Source organism: Typopeltis vanoorti, chromosome 2 (assembly GCF_054136105.1).
Source record: "Typopeltis vanoorti isolate ZY-2024b chromosome 2, IOZ_Tvanoo_1.0, whole genome shotgun sequence".
NCBI lineage: Eukaryota > Metazoa > Arthropoda > Arachnida > Uropygi > Thelyphonidae > Typopeltis > Typopeltis vanoorti.
The window spans coordinates 88,361,826-88,389,281 of NC_143550.1; the positions used below are offsets into that span (position 1 = coordinate 88,361,826).

General features: G+C 33.8%; 1 protein-coding gene across 1 annotated transcript in view; it reads left to right on the forward strand.

Moving 5' to 3' along the window:
* The window catches only part of SMC1 (structural maintenance of chromosomes 1), a 551,991-nt gene that overhangs the window by 14,000 nt on the left and 510,535 nt on the right, over positions 1 to 27,456 (forward strand). The window contains exons 2-3 of the mRNA XM_090412308.1: positions 4,170 to 4,246; positions 23,467 to 23,610. Of these exons, the coding sequence (XP_090268434.1) occupies positions 4,170 to 4,246; positions 23,467 to 23,610 (221 nt within the window). The remainder of the gene's footprint in view (positions 1 to 4,169; positions 4,247 to 23,466; positions 23,611 to 27,456) is intronic.

Below are 27,456 nucleotides of genomic sequence, written 5' to 3' on the forward strand. Positions count from 1 at the left end.
TAGTTGAATCTCACTATAGTAAATACTGTTATAACAAATATACCCACTATAACAGACTCTGATAAAAGTTCTGACAAACTCTTTACAACAGCGTTTCTCAACCTGTCGTCCTCAGGCAGACTTAAATTAATTAAATAAATATATATTTTTTAGTTATCCAAACAAATTAAAATTGAATAAGTAAGTAAAAATTATTGAAATCAAATGGAGACTTAAAAAAACAACAAATAGCTTCAGAATGTTCAGAGGCAATAAAACTATATTGCTGTTCACTTCACCCCTCTTTTATTACTCGTTATTTTGGCAATACAATAATTTGTAGCGGCAGAATGACGAATAATAAGAGGGGTGAAGTGAACAACAATATAGTTTTATTACTTTTGCTTCTCTTGCTGTTTTGTCAGATTTGAAGTGAACATGTGTTATCCACATTTCAACCAATTGCTTGTTATTTATTGATTTTTATTACTGAATGTTTTTCCTCCTTCAACCTAGGCTCAGTATAACTTTAGAAGTGCTAAATGATACTTAGACCATTGTAATGAGTTAATCCCAGTATTTATATATTTTTCAGAAACTTTTTTTTTTTAATAATGGAAAAGTGGCTTAGAACTAGGACTTTGAAAAGAAGAGCAAATGAAACAGGTAATGCTAACCCTAATTGTGACACATGTAACGGCGAGTAAATGTGATAGTATTAAAGTAGAAGAAACAAGCAGTTCAAAGAAAAAATACAGTAGGAAATATAAGTTCATATTTGGAATTTGGGTTTACTTGGTGTGGAGATGAAAGTGACCAGAAACCTCAGTGTGTTTTGTGTTATGAAGTGTTGTTGAACGAGTGCATGAAACCAGCGAAACTCTGACATTTACAAACTAAACATTGTAATGTGAAAAATAATCAAATTGGAAAAAAAAAAAAAAAAAAAAGCCAATTTCAGTGACATTTAGCGACATTAAATCATGGAAAAGATGTAGTTTCGGCCATGGATTCGATTAATAGCAAGGCACTGGAAGCATCTATCTCTTAAGTTTTTGCATAGCGAAAACAGGGAAACGTAATTCTATTGGGGAAGATTTACTACTTCTAGCTATAAAAGATATGGTAAAAACTATGTTTGGCAACGAGTTGCTAAAAGATGTTGATTTGACTCCTCTTTCAATGACACTGTAGGTCGCAGAATTAATGATATGGCAGGTGACGTAGAATCTTAGTTAATTGAAAGAGTTAAGAAGAGCCTTATTATGCGTTACAATAGACGAGACTACTGATGTTATAGATGATGTGCAGTTAATACGTTATGTAAGATATGTGCATGATAGCAACATTCATGATGATATTCTGTTTTGTAGAACTTTGTCATCCCGAACTAACAGAGAAGAAATATTTCACACTCTCAATAATTACATAATACACAAAGGGATATAGTGGGGAAAATGCATGGGCTTCTGTTCAGATGGAGCTCGTGCCCTTACAGGCAGGCTTAGTTGGGTGTTGTTTCTATGGTCAAGGAAGTGGCTCTGGATATGAATCGGGTATATTGTTTATGAAACAATATATGACATAGGGAAAGGAATGCCACCAGAATTTAAAACTGTGCTATACAGCGCTGTAAAGCTAGTTAATTTTATTAAGGCTCGACCGTTAAATAACAGACTATTTTCAGTACTCTGCGATGAAATGGGCAGTGAATATATACAACATTTGCTTCGTTCTGAAATTCGCTGGCTTTCTAGTGGCAAAGTACTAACAAGATTATTTCAATCAAGCCATGGAGTTTTATTGTTTGTAAATGAACATAATTCTAATTTTGGATCACTCCTTGTTGACGAAGCATGGTTATCAACACTATCCTATCCTATTTTACAGACATTTTTATCAAAATTAAATGAACTAGATCTCTTCCTTCAAGGAAATTCTTTAACTATTCTTGATGCCTATGACAAAAAAAGGCATTTGAGGAAAAAAAAAAAAAACTGGTGTTGTGCATTGGTTATGTAAAAGACATATAATTTGCACCTTTTCTAACATTGGAATCCTTTTTAGTGGAAAAATGATCTTTTTGTTGATTCTGAGTTTCTGGAAAGGGTTTGTGACCACCTCAAAATTCTGAAACAGAATTTTGAAACATATTTTCCAAATAACTTTTATAAGAAATTTCTGTGGGTTCAAGATCTATTTCAGGCTTATAGTCACGAGAACAACCTTTCATTATCGAAAAAAAAGAACAGTTAATTGAGCTTTCAAGTGACATTTGGCTTAAAATGCAAGTCCGTGATCTTGGTTTGGCTTGATTCTGGATCTTGCCTTCAGTGAGAAGTGACTTTCCCGAATTATCTGAAGAAGCACTGAAAAATTGTCATGCAGTTTTCTACAACCTATCTTTGTGAGAAAGGATTTTCATCACTCCTTCAAATAAAAACAAAATACAGAAATCGTCTTAGTGTGTGTGCCAATCTTTGACTGAAGTTGACCAATATTGAGCCAGATATCCAGTAACTACAAAGGCTGAGAAGCTGAACCATCTCATTAAAAGTAAGTAGTAACATAATTACAGTTTCCGATTATTCTCGTTACTGGTTTTGGAATTAATCCATTTCCAAAATCGGGGATGAAACGAAAGTTATGCAAAGTGATGTCACGGTGAGGCTCAGCTCTGCTGGCAAGGAGGATAGCTGCCCGCATCCCATTTAGCGAAGTTCCGTATCTCGTATAGTTGCTTGCGGGAATATGCGACCGAGCACACAGAATCCGTTGCATTCAGACAACAACATCCATATGGTCATGGATTATACAGAAACGCATCACAACGTAACGAATGCAAGCAGCACACAGGACGGAATAAATAAAATCTCCACACGATTAATGAGTGCCAGATTTACGATGACCACTGTTGTGCCTCTGGATAAAGCAGGACAGATATAATTAAAACCACGATCATAACAGGATCAGTACAAATCACATGCATACGGTATATATGGCATACGGTCGCTGGCGGGAAAATGCCCCCGACCACGTGGATGGCACTTTGCGACTGAAATCATGGGTTGCACTGTTTATAGATATTGAGAAGGACCTCACATAACAGGATGTCTTAAATTTTATTTGCTGGTCATGGAAAACTTGTCAGGGGAAATAAGGCGATTCATATCGGCCCGAAGTATGTGTGTGTGTGTGGATATGGGGGGGGGGGCATTAATGGCTTTGGGATGTTCTGAGTGAAGTTTTTTGATATATGCAGGGGATGGTTTGGACAGGACAAGGGATGTCATCCATGATGGAATCCATGGATGTCATGTTCTTATTCAGTATTATGATGAATGGAGTAAGATAAGAACAACATTTCTCCCTCGTCTCACAACACACTTAGTGAATGAAACAGTTTACATGTCACAGGTCAAATCAGAGAGTGCATGAAGATAAAAGTTATTGTTTGGCTAACTTCATGAGTATGGGCAGATGAATGATAACATATAAAATATAAAAGTTGCTTTGGGTAGATGAATGGGGATTAAAGATAAATGGTTGTGGGCAGATGAATGAAGATATCAGTGAGATGGCGCTGACCTTCCCCATTCATTTGCCCATGGTACCAACATCGCTAAAAAAAAGTTGTTGTGGAGTGAGCTTAATGAGTGTGGGAAGATGAATGGGGATAACATATAAAATATAAAAGTTGCTGTGGGCAGATGAATGGGGGGATGTCAGCAGAACGGCACTGACATAGCAATTCATTTGCCCACAGCAAATTGGAAACTGATACCTTTTATTTGTTTAATAAAAATGAAAACATTGTTCAGTGATGATACACTTTTAATCGTTTACTTCCAACTTAATTATGTTTCCATATGTATTCAAAACATGCTTTTAGATTTATTATGTTATAAAAGGCACAGTTTTTCCAAAATGTTGGTAATCCCCATATATATTAAAAAAAAATTACATAACTTAGTGGTCTGTAGAATTGTTTTAGGCATTTTACTGATCCTTGGCCTTAGAAAGGTTGAGAAACGCTGCCTTAGAACATTGCTATAATAAAAAAATTTCGCTGTAACAAACTATTCCTGAGGTTCCTATGAATTGGCTATAATGGGGGTAAACTATAGTTTCAAAAGTTTTTTAGATCAGAGTTTTTTATCATTCATAATATTGAGGTTTTTTTTGCTCAGGGAAATCAAATTTTATGGATGCTATCAGCTTTGTTCTTGGAGAAAAAACATCAAGCTTACGAGTAAAAAAGTTAAGCGTAAGTATGCTGTTTTCACCTAATACTGGTTAATTATTTAATGGTTAGTATATATACCATGTTTGCATGCGCTTTTTTATCTAGAGTTTTTGTTCAACGTTTGGTTAAGGTTTTTTAGCTAAGCTGGAATGTTTGTTCATAATGATTTTGTGTTTTTGTTATTATTTTTGGTTACACGTTGATCAGATTTCATCATAAAAATTATGGAAACAACTGCCATGTTAGAGTAATATTTTGGTTTATATTAAACTGAAGTTTTTCTCTGACATGGTAGTTGTTTGTATAAATTTTATTATGGATCCTTGTAATATCCTTTTCAAAATGCTCTTTTAATGTTACTATATGCCTGCTTAAAAAAAAAAAAACAAGAAGTAAATACTGGTCAACATGTGAAAAAATATGCAAACGTAGATTTATTGTCTGCTATATTTCAGAGTTGTTTATTCTCTCTCTCTGACAGTGCCCTTCAAATAAGGAATTATTTTTCATGTGTTGACCATTATTTATTTTGATAAAATGCCTTGTACATATTTCCTCAGAAAATTTGGTACACAATGTTAGCAGTAGAAAAGCAAAAGCCAGAGTTGGTGAATTTAGATTATGGTTAATTATTGGAAATAAATTTTTTACTTGTCACTCCTCCATGATGAGTAAAAAAATCAAGAAGGAAATTCAGTTTGATTGTCAGTTTTATTTATATAATGCCAATGTTATGACACATTTATATAGTAAATAGTTTTTTATATCTTTACCTTACTTATCATGCCTACTGTGGCATGCTAGTCATTATCAACACAGCTGTTTGTTGATTATTAATGATTTTGTTATGATTGAATAAGATTAATAAGAGGATAGGTATATATGCAAGAATCATAAAATCTTTAACAGCACTTCGACGTAATACAAAGTACCAGCTGAGCGGCAACACTGTAGCATTTTTTTTAGTTGTGAGAGTTATGATACTGGATGTTTCTCATGTTTCTTTATAATGACAGAGAAGAAATTGGTTACTTTTTTTTCTTACATGTGATTCAAGACATATTATAAATGTTAGAAATGAAAACAGAGTGAAAAATAGTATCATTAGTAAAAAAAAAAAAAACAACAACAAAAGTAATAAATTTTCTTGTATCACTTATAAAATGCATGCATTTTTTTATTCACACTGATAAACTCACTAACTAATATATGAATAGTTAACACATTTGCTGCAATATATTTATGTTGCATAACAGCACTGGTAGTTATTGTTATTATTATGGGCAACTCCAAGGAGTTCTTAGAGAGGCCCTAAACCTGTCAAGAACTATTTAACACTTGCACAGTATCTATCATACTTTGCTTTGAACTCATTCACAGTCATGGCATCCACAACAGACTCTGGCAACCTATTCCACTCATTCACTTACTCTCTAAGCAAAAAATCTAGTTTTAACACCCTTGCTAACTATACTCTTACTCAGCTTCAAGGATGGCCCTAGTTCTCCCACCACCAGGTCTGTTCTGAAAAATTTCCTCTGAATTAATCTTATAAAAACCCTTTAGTACTTAAATTAAGGGGATATTAAATCCTACATAGTTTTAAAACCGAATAAGAAACTCAAGGATTGGAATCAGAGAGTTTCTTGCCGAATATAGTAAACTATAAAGTATCGGCGATCGCTTAGCGTGAGCTAATGCAAGTGACCCTAGTACGTAGTACAATGCCGGACGACTCGTTTCAAAGGTGGGGAAAGTTCAGATCGCTATTCTTAGGTATTTTCCATAATGTAAAAACACATTTCCTAGGAAATGTATGCTGTTATTACATTATGGAGGGAGGTCACTACCCAGACCGGTTTCAGCCTTTTTTGAGGCTTCATCAGTGAGTAGCTAGACCTAATACCAAAGTGTATAGCGAAAAGAACTTATATACTCTGCGATACGAGTTTCCAAACAGGTGCAACCATAAAGTTAAGTATAAAGAGCTAATAAGCTTCATTTCGGCAATGAAAACATTACTTAAATTAAGGGGATATAAATCCCACATAGTTTTAAAACCGAATAAGAAACTCAAGGATTGGAATCAGAGAGTTTCTTGCCGAATATAGTAAACTATAAAGTATCGGCGATCACTTAGCGTGAGCTAATGAAAGTGACCCTAGTACGTAGTACATTGCCGGACGACTCGTTGCAAAGGTGGGGAAAGTTCAGATCGGTATTCCTAGGTATTTTCCATAATGTAAAAACACATTTCCTGTGGGATTTAATATCCCCTTAATTTAAGTAATGTTTTCATTGCCGAAATGAAGCTTATTAGCTCTTTATACTTAAGTAACTTTATGGTTGCACCTGTTTGGAAACTCGTATCACAGAGTATATAAGTTCTTTTCTCTATACACTTTGGTATTAGGTCTAGCTACTCACTTATGAAGCCTCAAAAAAGGCTGAAACCGGTCTGGGTAGTGATCTCCCTCCATAATGTAATAACAGCATACATTTCCTAGGAAATGTGTTTTTACATTATGGAAAATACCTAAGAATACCGATCTGAACTTTCCCCACCTTTGCAACGAGTCGTCCGGCATTGTACTATGTACTAGGGTCACTTGCATTAGCTCACGCTAAGTGATCGCCGATACTTTATAGTTTACTATATTCGGCAAGAAACTCTCTGATTCCAATTCTTGAGTTTCTTATTCGGTTTTAAAACTATGTGGGATTTATATCCCCTTAATTTAAGTAATGTTTTCATTGCCGAAATGAAGCTTATTAGCTCTTTATACTTAAGTAACCCTTTAGTAATTTGAATGTCTAAATCATAATCACCCCTTTTCTGCCTATCAACCAGTTTCTGTAACCCACAAATCTTCAACCTGTTCTCATAAGGTTCATTCCATAGAACCTGCTTCCATCTTAGTCACTCACCTCTGGATCATCTCCACCTCATTACCAAGAAATCCTGGTGCCCAGATTTGCACACAGTAGTCAAGATTGGGTCTTATCAAGGCTTGATAACCTGCTTATATCTGCTCATCAAAGTATTCTTCAGTAACCAAGTGATCTGATTAGCTGCTTTAGCCACTTTTGCTGTTCTCCCTAAACTTAACTCCTTATCTACAGACACTCCCAAGTCTTTGGCTTCATCAATTTCCTGGACTACAGTTCCACCAATGTGGTATACAGTTGGTAATCTTTTCAACCCAAAATACATAACCTTACACTTTGTTCCATTAAACTGATATCCATTCTCCTTTGCCCAGTATGCCAATTTATCCAAATCATCTTGCAAAATTTTGACATCATCTGTATTAGCTATTGCTCTACCCAACTTTGCATCATTGGCAAATAACTGAACAGTTCCTCTTAGATCCTTTCCTATATCATTAATGAAGAAATTAAAGAGTAATGGTCCAAGAACAGAACCCTGCAGCACACCACTAGTCACAGGCCTTCTTTTGAACTCTTCTGAATAAATTACTCTCTGATATCTCTCCATCAGTAAGTCACTATCCTCCCTGACCACATTATATCAGGGGTTGGCAGCATGGGGCTCGTGGGCGCCCAAGTGCCCATAAAGCATTTTTAAAGTGCCCACTACTATGCCAGATACTGAAGCGTCAAACAACCTTCAAATTTTTTAGTGTGCATGTGAACTGCACATCACTAGTTACGGGTTATGCTCTTCTGTCGCACTAGGCTAGTAGTCTGAATTCTTTTCTAGAGTGACGAAGCGACAATCAGTGGTTTAGTTGATGTGTTTCTAATAATTTTATATATTTATATTATTTTTTACAACCCATAATGGATAACATAAATAAAAAGAAAAAGATTTCTAACTTAGAGTGGGAAGAACAGTTTGGTTTTATTTATTTTAAGTGAAAATGTGTATGCTTGTTATGCAATGCAAGAGTTGCAGTTCCTAAAAATTCTAACGTAGAGAGACATTTCAACACTATTCATACAAACTTTAATATAAATTCTATAATTAGAAAGAAAAAAGGATTTGCTAGCTGAAACTGAACTTAACTAAACAGCAAGGCATTTTTTCCAAGCCAACTTTACAGTCAAAGAAAGCAATAGTTGCCTGTTTTAAAATTACTCATTTGTTAGCAAAGTAAAAGGAAACCATTTCTAGAGGGTGAGTTAGTAAAAGAAGCCATGTTGTTGGCTTCTGAATCACTTTCTGATGAATATAAAAATGAAATAACAACAGCTATAAATACAATCCTACTATCAGAAAGAACAGTAACATGAAGAATCAAAATTATTGCTACTGATATTGAATCAGAGTTGAAAAAGGATTTAGAAAAATGCATTACTTTTCTTTGCAATTAGACGAGTTTACTGATTCATCTGACACTTCCCAATTAGCTGTTATTGTGAAGATGGCTTTTTACAACTTTTCTACAAAGGAAGAATTCCTCAAAATTCTATCTTTAAAAGGACGAACAGGGAAGAGAAGATTATTTTTTTAATTTTCAAAAAATTAAATAGAATTAAGTAGAATTTTGTATTAAGAAATTCATTTAAAATAAATATGTATTAATGTACTTTGGGGGTGCTTAAGGATCAAAGCTGTGTAACTGAGAGGAGAGCTCCACATAGCCTTTAAAGGAATGCAGAGAACCGACCAGGTCTTCTGACCTAATTTCCAATCTTCACCTTGTGGTGCACCCTATTAGGTATCTACCAATACTGAATGAACAAAGGATGGGCTGGCAATTTGGGATTTAGCTGACCAAATTGTATTTTTATTGGCTTAAACCACAATATAAAGTGATGGTACAACAGGACAGAATTTCATACCGGCTGGGGCGTTGCATGATTAAACAAGACCCCTTGTTGTTTTCGCCAGGGAACCAGGGCAAACACCAAAAAGTCAGCTACTGCAACAAATCCCAGATTTGAAGGAAAATTGTAGATAGGAAGTTAGTAATGATGTAAAATTTTCATGTAGTACTATCATAATATCTTATACACCCCTTGAGGGTACATGTCAGCAAATTGATGGGTCTGGCTCCCACTGAAGAGACCTCAATAAAGGTCGAAACCGGTCTGTATGGTGACCTTTCCCATAATGCATAGCAGTAAACATGTCTGCAAGGAGATATGCTTTGCATTATGGGATTCTAAGGCTAGTGAAGTGAAGTCATACAACCTTTACCACAAGTTGCCCCAGTCCTAAAAACACTCCAGGTGCAAACTTTGTATGCTTACACTTAAATAAAGGATTAAACCAAGTATATAATTTCTTGGTATCTTTAATTTATTATGCACATTTTTACACTTAGCTACCTCACTGATGTCTGCATATCCACTCAACAGCTCTCTCCCCCCCCCCCTTAAAACCCTAGTTTTCCCTGATTCTGCACATCATTTTCACTTCATTCAACAACAGTCTCAGACACCAAATCCATTCAGATGCAAACCATCCTTCTTGTATAAGTCCTTTCACCTGTGAAATTTTCACTCCACACCACTCCTCCATAACCTACGCATCGAGTCATTCGCTATTATGGCCTCCTTCTCAGCTCTACTCTGTCATACTACGGCAACAAACTCACTATCTTAACTCTCCCTCCTTTCTTTTGCCATTTTCAGTAATTCTTTCATGTACTCTCTCACTCCATACTTTTCTTCTTTTAAATCATTCGTTCCAGCCACTACAATCATTTCTTTCACCCTACCCCTCCCAAGTCATATGGCTGCGAAGCGCAAAGCCACTAGGCTAACCGTACGGACTAATAACCTCACTAACATCATTAATTTTTTTGCATCTGGAATGGAACTACTACTACTCCCAAGTTTTGTTAATGCTATGGCCAATTTTTATTGGTCATTGCATTAACAAAAGTTTATACATTGACCAGGTCTGGAATTAAACACATGAGCCTAGAAGCTCATATCCTTGCTCATTAGAAGTTAGCCTGGCTAACTTCTGATGACGAAGATATTTGAGTGACTGGTAAGCAAGCAAAAATGTTTCAAGCTCTGCATGTGATATTCTGCTCTCTCCCTGTCTGCCTGCCAATGTTTCAGTGTTAATTCATAATTCAGAAAACTCACTAATATAGTCAAATATGTGTTCACCTAACATATTTATTTTAGTGAAACTTTTTACCTGTAACATTTGTTTATGATAGTGCAGAAAAAAATTGTTTGATTTTTATTATAGAAGTAATTCAAGACATATATAGATGTTATAACTGAAAACGTGGGTGAAAATGATCATATATCATTAATATTAAATGGTCATGTGTTATTGATAAAAATGTGTGAGATTCTTTTTTTCTTCCTGTCTCATAGACTGAATACACTAATATAGAAATAGCTAACATATTTGCTTTAACATTGATAGTTACACAGAATAAAAATTATCCATATCGCTAACAAAAGCTTATAAATTGACCAGATCCTGATTGAACCACATGATTATTATTATTTGTCATACAACCCAGGTTGATGCCTGACTAATGGCATATTTGCCTGACTGCAGAGTCAGCACAAAGTTTTTCAAGCTCTACCTATTGCTAATACTGGTGTCATTACCAGTATCTTAGTTAATAATAGTGATAATGTTTACTCTACAAGTTCTTGGGAATTTTATATATATCAACCTCACACACATGATCATGAGCTACCAAGCCTCTAACACAACAGTGCCATGTGTATTTAAGTGATTAAAAAGAAGAAAATAGTCTGTTAATATGTTACTCAAAAAGTTGGAGGTGATATGCATTGGGGAAAAAATGGTATCTGGAAGACTTTCCAATGGTGACAGAGGTATGTGGAATGAAAGAAGAAGATGACAAGTTGGTTTGGTGAGTCTAGAAGTAACTGACATACAGATGTTGACTAGCAGCTGCCTGTCTGTGTTTGCACATGATTAGAAAAAAGTAAGGGAATAATAGTGGCCAACTTATCAGAACACTGACCATAGAATAACTATATTTATTTGTTGAGAATAAACAGGTGAAACTATAACAAAAAAAAAAAAAGAACAGAAAAGGCATCATAGTTTAACAGATTCTGAATCCATATGAAGCTTCAGGTTTAACCATCAAAAAGTCAGTATAAGTTTCAGGATAAGAGAACACAAGGTATTCACTGACAATATCGTTAATGGTTGTGGACTAAATTACCACAATCAATAGGTATGGAGAGTTATTCTATTTCCATTTGTGAAGCATCTGTTTGCATCTCCCATTTGTTCTGTCTTGATCCAGTTAAGTGTGGATAAGATTGTCTTGGAAGGTCAAAGCCCTTTAGTCTGGTTATTGTGAGGTATATTTTTCCCCATATAATTTCCAGGCTGATGTGCTTTCAAACGCTCCATGCAAAATTGCACAGCTGTTTTTCAGATAGGTCTTTTAAGTCTCAGTCTCTGAGTAGCTGTGTGGGAGATTTCATGTATTGGCATGTAAATCACTGTTTTCAATTTTACTCCACAGGTTGCCTAAAGCCATTTTTCTTTGTAATGAAGGAGGAGCAGTATTGCTAAGAGTTAGAAGCTATAAGCTCTTATTATTATTGCATGGGCACCTGCAAGGAGTCTTAAGACTCATTGTGGGAGACCGAAACTATCAGCACAATATCTATCATACCTCTCCTTAAAATCATTAATAGACAAAGCACTCACAAATGACTCAGGCAATCCTTTTTATTCATTCACCACTCTCCAAGCAAAAAATCTAGTCCTCACACTCTTACCACACTCTTACCCAATTTCCAGGGATGACCTCTTGTTCTGCCCCCCCCCCCCGAGTCAAGTGTGGAAGCATTTCTCCGGCATCAATCTTATAAAATCCTTAAGTAACTTAAAAGTCTCTATCATATTATCCCTTTTTTTGTCTGTCAACCATCTTTTGCAATCCACATATCCACAATCTATCCTCATAGGAAGCATTCCACACCTCTGGATCCTCTCCACCATTTCCTCATCCCACTTTGTTATTTAATAACCAAGTAATCCTGTGAAGCCACCTAGGCTACTTGAACAATATGCCCTCTAAACTTCAACTCTCTACCTGCTACTACCCCCCCCCCCCAAAAAAAATCCCTAGATTCATCAGTTTCCTGGACTACAGTTCTCTCACTGTGTTATAGAACTTGTAATATTTGTATCCCAAAATGCATAACTTGATGCTTTTCCACATTCAGTTGAACATCCATTATGTTTCACCCATTCTATCAGGGCTTGTTGGTGATGGTGAACAATAAGATCAACACCAAGTTGATGTTGATCTTATTATTCCAGAGATAATCTCATGGCTTGCTCTTGATGAACATTGTCTAGTGAGGTGTGAGCGCTGTTATGCCACACTGGGTTGCACCATGGCTTAACAGTGCTATGGGATATTACTAATGCCAAATCTTTTGTATATAATGTGCTGGCATCTACTTTCCATTAAGTGCCTTCTAGTTTCTGCAAGATGTTGTTGCTAGTTTTTAATTTGATAGTAGTGTTTGTCAGGTGGTCTTTGAAATCTGATAAGAATTACTCCAAGATTTTCTGGGGTTATATTTTATCATGATAATTCTGAAGTAGACTTTAGGAGCTTAATTTGTTTTGGGTGTTATTTAAATGGAAAGCAGTAACTTCACCTTTATTCAGGTTGTGAGTGCCTCTGTTGAAAGCAATTTTCAAGCGTTGATATCTGTTAGTGTATTCTCTGCAACTTCAAAGGAGGTGCTCTGGCAATTCAGTGTACACAAATTTCCACAAGTCAGTAGTGGGGATATCATAGGCGTATAGACTGAAAAGCAACGGAGCTATCACAGATCCTAGTAGAATACCATTCCTTAGCTTATGGAATTTAATTTTGGAATCATTAGAAAATACCTGAATCCGTCTGTCTGACAGTATCTCATTTACAGGATTAGCGATCATGAGAGAAGGGATGACCTCTAGGAATTTCAGGATTAGATCCTCTCATGAAACAGTGTCATAAGCACAGAAACAGAGATTTTTTTTAGACATTTTCAATATAGGTTGCCAACACCTCATCACAGCAACTTCTGTTCAGCCTAAATCCAGCCTACTCTGTGGATTATCTTGCCATGGATGATTGGAGAAATTCTGTTGTACAGCAATCTTTCAAGAAGTTTTGGACAGATGCATAACAAAGCAGGGGATTGATAACTTGTAGCAAGAGATTGGTCTTTCCCTGGTTTTAATATAATTATTGTTTTTGATCTTTGATTTCTTAAAGAATGCTAGTAGTCTTCCTTTCTCTAAGATTGATGAATTTATAAATAATGTTGCAGTTCTTTATGAATTCTGGATAAATGCAATCCACGTCAGCTTCTTTCCCAGGTTTCAGAAAATCAGTAGCCTGTACAAGTTCTAGATATGCAAAAGACAGGATAAAGGATGGAGTGTATCTCTTGTGGATTTTAGCCTTGTCTACATTTCTCTTGTAGTGCATTTATCATGTGGATAACTTGTTGTAAGGGAGACTATATATTTTGCAGTGTCATTAATGTTAGTGAGAATGTGTTTTGAAGCTCTAGTGCTAGAATCAAGTATTCTCATTAAAGACCAGCCTTGATTCGTTTGCCTTTCCTTGCATTTTTATGAGAGTGCAAGAACTAATTCATAAGCTTCAGAGTCCCTGAAGTTGTCCTTTAATTCTTGAAATAATCTTTTACTTTCACAATTCCATTATATTCTTTTCAGTGACCTCTTGGAATCCTACTCTTCCTCTTGGCAGGCCCCACAACAATTTCAACAAATTTCTCATAGTTTGTTTGATTGACTTCAACTTGGAGTCATGCTTTGCAAAAGATCTCCATTCAGCTTTATGAAAGTTCCATCTAGGTTTGCTGAAAAACTTGGTAATAAAAATTCCTGTTGTGTAGATGATAGGACAGTGTGTGCTATTTGGAAAGACTAATAGTCTCTAGCAGTACTTGACAAATTATGCAAACCCTACTCATCACCCAAAAAATGTACTTGTTTAAGAATCCCTCATATGGAAAATATAATCTATTACATTAATTTTTGTTACTAGAATGGCTCTTTATATTACACATATTCTCCTGTGTTTTCTTAAAGTTAAAAAGATTTTGTTTAGAATGTGTTTATTAATTAAAAAAAAATGCTATTTTGTCTTGTTGCCAGCAAAAGTATCTAGAGTATGTGTATATATATAGCAAAATCAAATAATTTAAGAATGTCATCTTGAAAATGTTTGAGAGCAATAGAATTGTTATATCCAAATGAACATTGGTGAATAGGGAAATATTCAAAGCCATGGAGTCTTTCACTTTAGTGATGAAATCTGCAGTATTTTTTATGTAGAAAGGTGATTTTTCCATTCTACTGGCGAGGAGGGTTAGATAAAAATTTTGAAAATTTATGCGTGGGACTGCCTATACAGTCACACACTGGTTGAAGGAAATGCCAGTTTTATATTTTTGATATACTATATAGTTTAAGCATTCTAGTATGAAACTCTTACTTTTTTATTTGTCATTAACCACTGAGTATACATAATGATCAGCAAGAATCACGTTATATTTTAAGATCTAGAAATAAACGTTAAAAGTTTGTTTAGATGCAGATTAAATATTTAAAAAAATTAAAAAAAAAAATTTTTTTTTACAGAAAAATGAAACGTAAAAATAATCATATTAAAAATTCTGAATATTTTTACGTATTAATTATGCTTGTTAGTTTTGTTTTCATACACGCAGTGTCTGCACTTGTGATGTGCTCGTTATGAAAATGTTATATTAGAAGTAACGTAAAGAAGTAAAAAAAAATTTGATGTACTTACTAAACTGAATATTTGTGTTACTTATAAGAAAGTTTGTTGTGGTTTAAAATGTTGAATTTTGTGTTTTGTGAAAGACTTTCTCTTAGCGCTAATGGATACAGCGAGTCAGCCATTTTATTGCGGTGCGTAGTTTCTGACTTTTGTGGAGTGCGCATGCTCCCAGAGAGGATTTGATGTGTGATTGACAGCTGACAAGGAAAGCGTTGCGTATCCAAGTAACGGTTGAAAACAAGAGAGCGTTCGGAAGTTTTTAGAACACTGGCCGGAAAATATTCAAGTTGGAAGGAACTTGATTTTTTTTTTTGTGTGTGGCAGTCGGAAGAAATTTCATAGTGTATTCCGAAAAGGGAATAGTGAAAATAATAGGTTTCAAGGAGGAATAAGTAATAAATAAAAGGAAATCTTGAAACTGTAAGTTTTTTAAAGTGGAAAAAGTTAAGACTGTCATTTAGTATTGTGAATGAAAGAAGAACTTGTTGCTTACATTCTAAAGTGAATGTTTTTCTTAGAGAAAATATTGATAAGGAAAATCTATAAGTATTAAGGATGCCTGAAAATGAATGTTTAGAAAATATATTGATTAAGAAGATTTATAGGTATTAAGGATGCTTGATCTGATGAGTATTGCTACTAAAAGGAAACAAGATTTAGTCAAGAAGACTTTTATGTGTGTTACATTGATTGATGAAAAGGATCCTGAAAATGAAGTACAGAGCTGTATAACTTCTGGAAAAGAGCCTTAACAGAAAGAGAAAAAGACTATGAACTTTTTTTGTGATTGTGAAAGAAAAAGAGTTCAGTCTTAAGAGTAAGTTTATATTTTTAAATAAGGCCTTGGATCCATATAATCTGTAGTTATAGTTATGTATTATTGCTAGAAGTGTATATATATATATTGTTTTAGTTTTATTAAATGTGTTTATTTTGTACTTGGTTTTGAGTCAATAATTAGTTGGATTTTGAAAGAGAGAGTTAAAGTCATTGCACCAATTGGAGTGAACTTTTGTGCAATACAATAACATATAGGGACACTCGGAGTCAAAATAAAAAGAATTGTTAGTAAAAGAGATTTATATAATAAATCACCTCATAAGTATATAGTATAATTATTAACAAAGGCACAGCCGGTAGACTAAATAATTAATATACTATATATATAAAAAAAAAGAGGGAATATACATAAAGAAGATTAAAATTAACAATGGCGCAGTCGACAGGATTGGTAATGACTAAACTATTTTAGAATCCAAAAGGCAAATCTTGACTCAAATAAATAAAAAAAAAAAAAAAAAAAAAAAAAAAATAATGGCTACAGAAAATAGTGATATTAGTAGTAAAGTTCCTTCAGTTAATGATGAAGAATTTTTTAGGTTAATAAATCCAACCTTAATATTACCTTCTTTCTCAGGTGATAGTAGTGAAAGCATAGAAACATTTTTTAGGTATGCAGAAAAAATTAAAGATTTAGGAAATTGGTCAGATTTTCACTTGTTAATTATACTTCGTAATAAATTGTTGGGAAAAGCCAAAACATTCTTAAACACATCTCCTTTACCAAGAGATACTGACAATTATACAACCTTTAAAAGTTTGCTAATATCAGAATTTTCAAATGTAAGAGAATTAGCGCCTAACATTTGGAAGATTCAACAGTGTATCCAAGGTAATAAGGAATCTGTTTCTGAATATTATCATAGATTGTGGAGCATTGCTCATGGATTTAATATTTCATCTGAAGAGAAATCCTCTTTAGAATGGTTGCTCTTTAATCAATTTAGGCTTGGCCTTAAGGATAATTTAAAAGAAACAGCATATAAGAAAAAAGTTAGAAATCTTGAACAATGTTTTGAACTTGTTAAAGAAAAGGAAGAAAGATTTAGAGATATTTTTCATTCCTCAAGCAGTAAGCAAGTTAATTTCTTTTCAGTATAATCAAACTCATTCTCATAGCATTGTGGGTACAGATAAAATGAGAGAAGAAAAGCTTCAAAAAAGTAAAGATGCAAATAAAAGGAAAAAGTCTAAGGAAACTTCTGTGAATTTTACTAAAGATATTCCAGAATCTGATTCCAGGGTAAAATTACATGATTTGGAAAAATATGAGGAACTAAAAACATTTCTGAGTGAAGAAATAGAAAGACAACAGAGACCAGTAGTAAAAGGACAGGAACTTCTATTTAAAATTATATCTGATTTAACAATGTACAATAATCCTAAAGATAATCAAGCTTTATCTTGTAAATCTAATGGTATTGACAGGAATAAAGCATCTCATAGGAAATATGTTCCAAAATGTTTTAGATGCAACAGGGTCATTTTGCTAAAGATTGTTATGTTAGAGATAGATCTTGTTTTCAAAATAAGAAATCAGAGAATAAAAGTAAATCTGGAATTAGTTATTATTCCAATATCATACCGGCAAGGACAGAAGTGTCAAACTATTCACTAAACATGGGTAAACCCAAAGACAGCTCTAACCATAAAAGAAAGTTTGATGTAGCATTAGCCCCTTATGCTAATGAAAGTAATCCTTTGACAGTTTTACAAGGATTTATTGAAGATGTACCTTGTGAAATCTTACTTGACACAGGTGCACATATTTCACTCATTTCTTATAGCTTATTTAACAAAATTAAATCTCTAATTCCAAATGATATTTCAGTTTTAAGCAATCCAATTAAATTAAAAGGAATATTTGAAGCTGAAATTTCAGCTTATAAGCAAATCAATCTCTTTATTTCAATTCCTTGTTTTCCATTGAAAGTTTCTCATCCATTAATTGTTCTTCCAGAATCTTCAAATCCAAATGTACAAATAATATTTGGAATTGATTTTCTGAAACGTCATGGGTTTGTGTGTAATTTTGTTGATAATACAGTATCATTGTGTGGAATAGAATGCTATTTGGACAGGAAATCAGGTGACAGTGGAAAATTAGAGCAGTCTCCTGAAGTTTTTCTAGATACTAATGATAATGATCAAGTATTTAATATTGAGACTCTAAAGAATAAGGATCCTAATTCACAAATTTGGGAAAAGGATAAGATTGTCCAAGCTCAGAAGGATGATCTCATACTAAAAACTATTTATGAAGCAGTATTGAAAGGTGAAACTCAGCTAGATACATTTTTGAATCTGGAAAACTTGTATTTAGATAAAGATGGGTTACTCTTATCTAGACAAATGGAAGATGGAAAGTTGAAGGTGAAATTATTGGCACCAACTGAAATGATTCCTTGGATTATGTATACTTTCCATGATTCTGACTTAGCAGGACACCAAGGGTTTTCTAGAACTTTGGAAAGAATAAAGGATCGTTACATCTGGAAAGGTATGAAGAGTGATATACTCACGTATGTCAAATCATGCCATAAGTGCCAAATAAGATCCCCTTTTAGAGGAAAAGCTCCTTTACAACCATTTCCAATTCCGACTAGACCATTTCAAGCTGTTGCTGTTGATGTAGTAGGTCCACTACCAATTACTAAAAAAGGAAATAGGTATATTCTAGTAATCATAGACATGTTAACTAGATTTCCTGAAGCAGTATCAATGAAAGACCAATCTGCAAAAACTATTGCAAGAAAGTTTTTGAATATGATAGTTTGTAGATATGGAACTCCTCAGACCTTACTTTCAGATCAAGGAGCAAATTTCACATCCGAACTATTGTTACAGTTATGTAAATTACTTAATGTTAAGAAGATTTTTACAACACCTTATCATCCACAGTGTAATGGTATGTGTGAAAGACTGAATAGAAACATAAAGCAAATACTTTCAAATTTGGCAAACACTAAAATGAATGATTGGGATACACATATTTCTTAAACATTATTTGCATGTAGATCTGCTTTTCATTCTGCTATCAAGGAAAAACCATCTTTTGCTTTATATGGTTTTGACCCAATTTTTCCTAATGAACTTGTTTCAGTTATTCCTAATACAGGATACAGTGATATAAATGAATATTTAGAATTAGTAGTAGATAAGTTTTCCACTACTCATAGACTAGTAGGTGAAATAAGTAAATTAAGTGCTCAGAAGACTAGACAGTATACAAATTGTTTTAGAAAGTATAAGTCTTTTGTACCAGGTGATTTAGTATTGTTAGATGATAAATCTAGTATTAAAAGAGTTGGGAAATTAGGAAGGAAAGCCTTAGGTCCATTTAGAATTTTAGACAATTTTTCTCCTGTGAATTTTAGGATTCAAGATGTCAATAATCGTAAAATTTTAAATGTACACTCTGATAGATTAAAAAGGTACTTTTTGGGAAATAAAAATTTAGTTACTTTAGGTGACAATATGAATAAAATATTGAAGGATGAATGTAGTTTTCCTAATACTAATTTTGAATCTTATTCAAGGTTAAATGATAGGAAAGGGAATAGATTTAATACTCATAATTCAAATATGCAGCGAAAGAAAAAATAAAATTTTGGTAAAATGAACCTTAATGCAAGAAAATTTAGAACTCCCAAGACACATGTTTCAGATGATGTACAATGTAGGAATAATGATAATCAAATTGACTCTAACATTGATGAAAGTATAGCGGAATTTCATAGGTTGATAAATATAGGCTTAAATAAGAAAAGGGAATTTAAAGATACCTCAAATTTAGTTAGTAAGGATAAGGAATCCCAAAAACTTGTAGGATCTCAAAAACCTGTAGAAATTGATTCTGATAGTGATGATTCTGTAGCTTTAGGACATAATTCAAGTAGTTTAAATGAAATATTTGAAAGGTATAAAAATAAAATTTGTAAGTATACTAATTTGGAAGAAGAAAATTCAGAATTATCTCTAGCGTCAGATGATTCTAAAACTAGTGATTCAGAAGGTATACATAATGATCAGCAAGAATCACATTATATTTTAAGATCTAGAAATAAACGTTAAAAGTTTGTTTAGATGTAGGTTAAATATTTAAAAAATTTAAAAAAAAAAATTTTTTTTTTACAGAAAAATGAAACGTAAAAATAATCATATTAAAAATTCTGAATATTTTTACGTATTAATTATGCTTGTTAGTTTTGTTTTCATACACGCAGTGTCTGCACTTGTGATGTGCTCGTTATGAAAATGTTATATTAGAAGTAACATGTAAAGAAGTAAAAAAAAATTTGATGTACTTACTAAACTGAATATTTGTGTTACTTATAAGAAAGTTTGTTGTGGTTTAAAATGTTGAATTTTGTGTTTTGTGAAAGACTTTCTCTTAGCGCTAATGGATACAGCGAGTCAGCCATTTTATTGCGGTGCGTAGTTTCTGACTTTTGTGGAGTGCGCATGCTCCCGGAGAGGATTTGATGTGTGATTGACAGCTGACAAGGAAAGCATTGCGTATCCAAGTAATGGTTGAAAACAAGAGAGCGTTCGGAAGTTTGAACACTGGCCGGAAAATATTCAAGTTGGAAGGAACTTGATTTTTTTTTTGTGTGTGGCAGTCGGAAGAAATTTCATAGTGTATTCCGAAAAGGGAATAGTGAAAATAATAGGTTTCAAGGAGGAATAAGTAATGAATAAAAGGAAATCTTGAAACTGTAAGTTTTTTAAAGTGGAAAAAGTTAAGACTGTCATTTAGTATTGTGAATGAAAGAAGAACTTGTTGGTTACATTCTAAAGTGAATGTTTTTCTTAGAGAAAATATTGATAAGGAAAATCTATAAGTATTAAGGATGCCTGAAAGTGAATGTTTAGAAAATATATTGATTAAGAAGATTTATAGGTATTAAGGATGCCTGATCTGATGAGTATTGCTACTAAAAGGAAACAAGATTTAGTCAAGAAGACTTTTATGTGTGTTACATTGATTGATGAAAAGGATCCTGAAAATGAAGTACAGAGCTGTATAACTTCTGGAAAAGAGCCTTAACAGAAAGAAAAAGACTATGAACTTTTTTTGTGATTGTGAAAGAAAAAGAGTTTAGTCTTAAGAGTAAGTTTATATTTTTAAATAAGGCCTTGGATCCATATAATCTGTAGTTATAGTTATGTATTATTGCTAGAAGTGTATATATATTGTTTTAGTTTTATTAAATGTGTTTATTTTGTACTTGGTTTTGAGTCAATAATTAGTTGGATTCTGAAAGAGAGAGTTAAAGTCATTGCACCAATTGGAGTGAACTTTTGTGCAATACAATAACATATAGGGACACTCGGAGTCAAAATAAAAATAATTGTTAGTAAAAGAGATTTATATAATAAATCACCTCATAAGTATATAGTATAATTATTAACAAAGGCACAGCCGGTAGACTAAATAATTAATATACTATATATATAAAAAAAAAGAGGGAATATATATAAAGAAGATTAAAATTAACAATAACTTGTTTGTCTACTCATTTCTGTATGTGAGTTCTTACTAACTTTTCTAAAATCTTTACTACCACACCAGAGATACTGATAGGTCAGTAGTTAGACACATCAGTTTTTGCACCACCCTTGTACGATGGAACCGTCATACATTCTTTCCATTCCTGTGGTATCATTCCTGAGCTAAGACTCATGTTATACAAACAAATGAAAGACATAGCCAATTCGATTGAACATTTCTTAACAAACATGCTGATATTCCATCTGTTCCTATTGACAAATTCTTATCCAGGTTATGCAACAGCTCTTCAACTTCATTTTCATTCACCTCTAACTCTTCATCCAATGTAGCAGTAGCACTGTGTACCATGTCACATACACCTGGTTGATATATCTTAGCAAAGTGAGCACTAATTAATTGAACAATCTCATTCATAAGCTTCTGACACTAGCCTACCCTCTGCATTCAGTAAAGTTATTCTTCCACATTCATTATTTCTTTTGCTTGCTGCATAATGATAAAATTCTTTTCGATTGCCTTTAGCCTGCATAACCAATTTCTTTTCATGCTCCGATTTAACTTTCCACACAATACTCTTAATTTTCTGGCCTGCACTTTATATATTTCATAACTCTTGATCTTATTCTCGCTATATTCTTTCACATCATTTTATTCTTGTTGAATCTCTTGCTTAATAAGGTTGCACATCCATTTCACTCCTAACCTATTTATTCTTCAAACACTAGGGATATATTCAGATACCATCTCATTTAAGCACTTTTTTTCAAAGATTTCCATGCATTGCTGACATTTTTCTCATTCTGTAACTGATACCAAAGATAGTGTTCTCCTAAGTTTATCATAATTTCATGCTTTGTAGTTCAGCATGTAACCTGTTCTAATGGGAATATCAATATAATTAGATACTCCCAAGAAAGCACAGCATGATCACTGTCACCAACTAGTGGTAAAACAGTCATATTCTTAACAGTGTCCCCCTTCTGATGCTATGAACAAATCGCACTCTTTGATCTTGAGTTCCTTCTTTCACATTCTGCTTGAGAAAGTTGTCTTGCAACAATTTCTATCAGCACTTACATTGAATAAATTCTGATGTAGTTTATTTTTCTCTGCTCTATAACTGAAAACAATACGTCATTTGTTCATATCAGTTTAAAACAACTTGGGTGGGGGAGAATTCACATCCACAGTTGAAGAACAAAAATAAACAGGTGAGCAGCAAAAATTGAAAATTTTTGTATTGTGTAAATCATGTTTATATCCATGGGTTGGTCATGTAGGATTTGTCACCAGTGCTAATGACAGAGTTTCTTTTTTTCCCTTCAGTTATAGAATGAATAAATAAATTAATTCCCCTTATTCTATTTCATTATCTGAACTTGTAGGATATCGTGCAACTTACTGCAGTAACACTTCATAACATCAGCTGGTTAAAGCAAGATATATTAATTCGTTTAATTATAACATTACTGATTTATTTGTCTTATAGAGTTTTTTTTGTAACTGTGTCTGTTTAGAATTTTGTTTCTCATTACATTCTAAACTAACACTTGTATTATCTCACCTCAAACCACTCAAAAATAAAACAACTACTCACTGTTATTCATTTTATGATCCTGCAGGATATGTTTCCATTGTTCTGGATTACAAGAACGGTGAACTACTTCAAAGGATATTTGCCATTCATTAATTTTATTACAAAAATTATTATTATGTGACAACTCCAAGGACTCATGTTTTATACAGGATGTTAACTGCATGTGTCAGGAAAATCATGGCATTGTACATTAACTGTGGACAGTCTTAAATTGACATAAAGGAGTAGCTCATGTTTTATATCTTTAGCATTTTGATTCTTGTCTGTCAGTTTTGTCGGTCTACAAGATTATTTTGTAACTTTTCACATTTGATTTACGTTGTTGTTGTGTAGCAACTTCTCTTATGGTATCCAGTAATGAAACCTTTTTCTTCACATAATGTATGTTCTCCAGTTACAGCTTGAAAGTATTAATATATATATAATACCTGTGACGGGTATTGAAATTAATGGAATAATTCTTGAGAAGCCATTTTTTGATTACCCATTAAACAAAATTGTGCATTTATTATAGGAATTAATTCATGGTGCCCCAATAGGAGCTCCAGTAGCATCACGTGCAAGTGTGACTGCCGTGTATGGAGAAGAAGATGGAACGGAGATACATTTTACAAGAGTTGTGGCAGGATCATCATCAGAATATCGAATTGATAATAAGGTATAAATTTATTTATTTTATTTAGTTATTTTCATTGTGTGTACTTATTATTATTACAGTCAACTCACACACTCATTATTAGGTTTATTGGAACCTATATTTCGTCTCAGCTGCAGAAGCACCATCAGGGATACAATCTTAAAATTGTAAATGTACACACCACACTCAATAAGTGGAAAAAGTAAGACTAGAAGACTGGCTAGCCGTAGCTATTTGGTTGGATGCCTAAGAATTAAAGTTTCCCAAATCTTGAGAAGTTTAACACAACCATGCTTATTAAGATTAGGCTAGTTTTTCAAATTTGCAGCTGATTTTAAAAAATCTTTCAAGTTTGTATTTGTTACAGTGAAGCATAGTAGTTTTTATCCATTTGATTTCACTGTGCAAGAAGATAATTTGCAAGAACAAGAAACCTTGTAAACACTAGGAACAGGCAGCAGAGGGAGTGAATCCTTAGGAGAGCAGATAAGGGCCACCAGCTTCAAATGAGGTTTGAAAGCAGTGCACAGATCATATTTCTTTAGAGTTCTGGCTATTTTTTTCTGAGGTGCCCTGGATATAGGGAATAATAATAACATTACTCTGGTCCATATGTGGAGAGGATGTGAGTAGATGGAACAAGTAATTTGTTAATCTTTTTGATATTCTAACTATGAGATTTTGTATGTAAGAAAAGCTTATGCATAATAGAATTTGGAGGCTCTTTTGAAAGTGTTTTTACATCATATTGTTGAGAAAAAGGGATTTTGGGAAAGTTGGTGTATGTATCTACTTGTGTGGGTGGTTTTTTGTAAACTTAGAAAAAAGGATGTCATTGGGAAGATGCATGATTAGAGTGTCTAGAAAAGGAAGGATATTATTTTCTTTTTCTATAGTGAACTGGATTCTAGGGTGATGGCTGTTGGAGTGGAGGAGGAGGAGTCGGTGTCTGAGCCATGGACCCAAATAGAGTACACATCATCAGTGTATCATAGTCAGAAGTTTGTGAATGTGTCTGCCTGTTTTGAGTGGGTTTGCTGTATACTAAAAAGGACAGGTTACCATCAGGTAGAGGAGTGAGTAAGGTGTCTAGAAAGACCAGACTATTATTAGTTTCCTTTTCCATTGTTTGAGAAGGCTTATTTTTCAAAATCTTCTATAAAATAAATGATGCGAAAGGGGTGACCCCATAGAGATACCCTCTATCTGTTTATAAATTTTGTTTTTCCAAGAGAAATAAATGGAATGGATAGCAAAGGAAAAGAAGTCAAATGTATTAAGGGGAAAAACTTTCTTTAACAGTAATAAGGTGTTTTATGTTATATTTTAACTAGAGCTTTTAAAATGGGAAGAATTTTTTTGTGTGTGTGGTATGACCAGTAAAAGGGGGGGGGTGCAAGAGATTTTGCTGTTTGGATAATTTATAGCAGGAAGAATCAGTGATATCTACTTTAGAACTGGGTTTATGAATCTTTAAGCAAGCCATATATTGGTGGGGAGGGGTGAAGGCAACTGATAGGTTTGAGTTTTGTAATATCAGGAGGCCAGGAAAAAACTTTTTGAGTAAACTTTTTAATTTTTTGATTTGCAATTTTGTGGGATCATAATCTAAAGGTCTGTAGGTGGAGCAGTCTCTAAGAATGATATCCATTTTCTTATTGTATTCACTGGCATCCAGGATAATGTTAGCACTTCCTATGTCAGACCTAGTAATGACTGTGCTGTTATCTTTACGTAGTTTATTAAGGGCATTGAACTGGCAAGCAGATAGATTTCTTTTGGGAGGCGAAGATCTAGAATGCGAACAGGAAATGTCAAGTCTAATATTATTAGCTATCTCAAGCACTAAGTTACAGATGCTGCATTCGATATTGAACATTAGCTTTAGTAAAGGTACTTGTCAAGGTGCAATGGCAAAATTGTGGCTGAGACTTAAGATGTTAATGACAGCTTTGTTTAGCCTTTTTTGATGACAAGTTAACTACAGTATGAAGAGGAACAGGTTTAGAATTCAAAAGTCTTGAGGAACAGGTTTAGAATCCAAAAGTCTGTTGTACTTATTGATATGTTTATTTTTTATTTTCAGGAATTCTTTTTGAGCTGAAGCTTCTGAAATATTAAAGAGAATACTCTATAGTTCTGTGTTGAGAGCTAGACTGTAATGAGCTAATGGCTACATTGATAGTATCAAGTTGAAAGTTTATTTTTCACTTGGTTAGACTATAATAAATTTAGTTTAATCCTTTATCCAAGGGTGAGCAAACAAAGTTTGCACCTGAAAGTATCTTCAGGACTGGAGTAAGGTGGTACAACACCGGGCAACTCGTTGCAAAGGTGGAGCAAGCTAACATCACTCCTATCTCAGTATCTCCCATAATGCAAAACACATCTCCTTGCAGATATGTATAATGTTATGCGTTAAGGGAAGGGCCACTACCCAGACTAGTTTCAACCTTTATTGAGGTCTCTTCAGTGGGAGCCAGGCCCAAGTGGAGATACCAGGCAGAAGCATTAGCAAGGAGGTCATCTCTACCTATAGGAGTTGCCAAATGGTGTGCCACCTTTTTATTAAATTACTCTGGATTTAGAGAAAGATGTTGAAAGTTTATTTTTCACTTGTTTAGACTATAATAAATTTAATTTAATCCTTTATCCAAGTGTGAGCAAACAAAGTTTGCACCTGAAAGTATCTTCAGGACTGAGGTAAGGTGGTACAACACCGGGCAACTCATTGCAAAGGTGTAGCAAGCTAACATCACTCCTATCTCAGTATCTCCCATAATGCAAAACACATCTCTTTGCGGACATGTGTAATGTTATGCATTAAGGGAAGGGCCACTACCCAGACTACTTTCAGTCTTTATTGAGGAGATACTGAGATAGAGTGATGTTAGCTTGCTCCACTTTTGCAACGAGTTGCCCGGTATTGTACCACTTTACCCCATTCCTGAAGATACTTTAAGGCGCAAACTTTGTTTGCTCACATTTGGATAAAGGATTAAACTGAATTTATGATAGTATCAAGAACGGTGCATGTAGATGTGGAGGGCTTTTTCGGATTTGAACTTTTAATTTAATGCAAGTAAATAAAATTCCACTATCTCAACATCTTTTAAGAAAGGCCAGCTGGTTTAATTGTCCAGAGTCTAGACACTAGTTTCAGCTTATCATATTGTTTTGCCTTGCATGCTATATCTTCATGGATATTGGTCATGGATGATTAATATCCATGTGTTAAGGCTCGAGTGTTGGGAGAAAAAATGTGATAAAAGTTTAATGGAGTGAAACAGCACTAGGAAACAATTAAAAGTAGTATTTAATACTTCCATTAGATGCATTCTGTTAATGCTTTAATGAAGCTGCCATTAGCATCCTAAGTCTCAAACACAATTTTGCCTTTGCACCTCAACAAGTATCTTTACTATACCCAATGTTTAACACTGAATGCAGTATCCATAACTTAGCTACGTTGCCTGTTCACTTTCAAAGAGAGACCATCATGCTCCATCACCGGAAATTTAGAAGAGAATGACTGTTTTTAGAATCTGCTGCTGCTCCTAAAAATCAGCCTAATTTAAATAAATATGGTTGTATAAAACTTCCCAAAATATGGGAAACACTAATACTTCAAGATCCCAGTTTTACATCCTAGGCTGCATAAAGCATCCATAGAGGGCGCACCACCTAATTAGGACTAGTTTTTCACCCACGTGTTTCAGTTAGTTTTGTGCTGCCTGTTTGTGTTTGTGTGTGTTTTACAAGTCCTCATTTCATCTCATTTGCAGAGACATCGTCTCTGCAACTGAGATGAAATATTGGAAATATTAAAAAATTTTTAATTGTTTCCTAGTGCTGTTTCTTTTCATT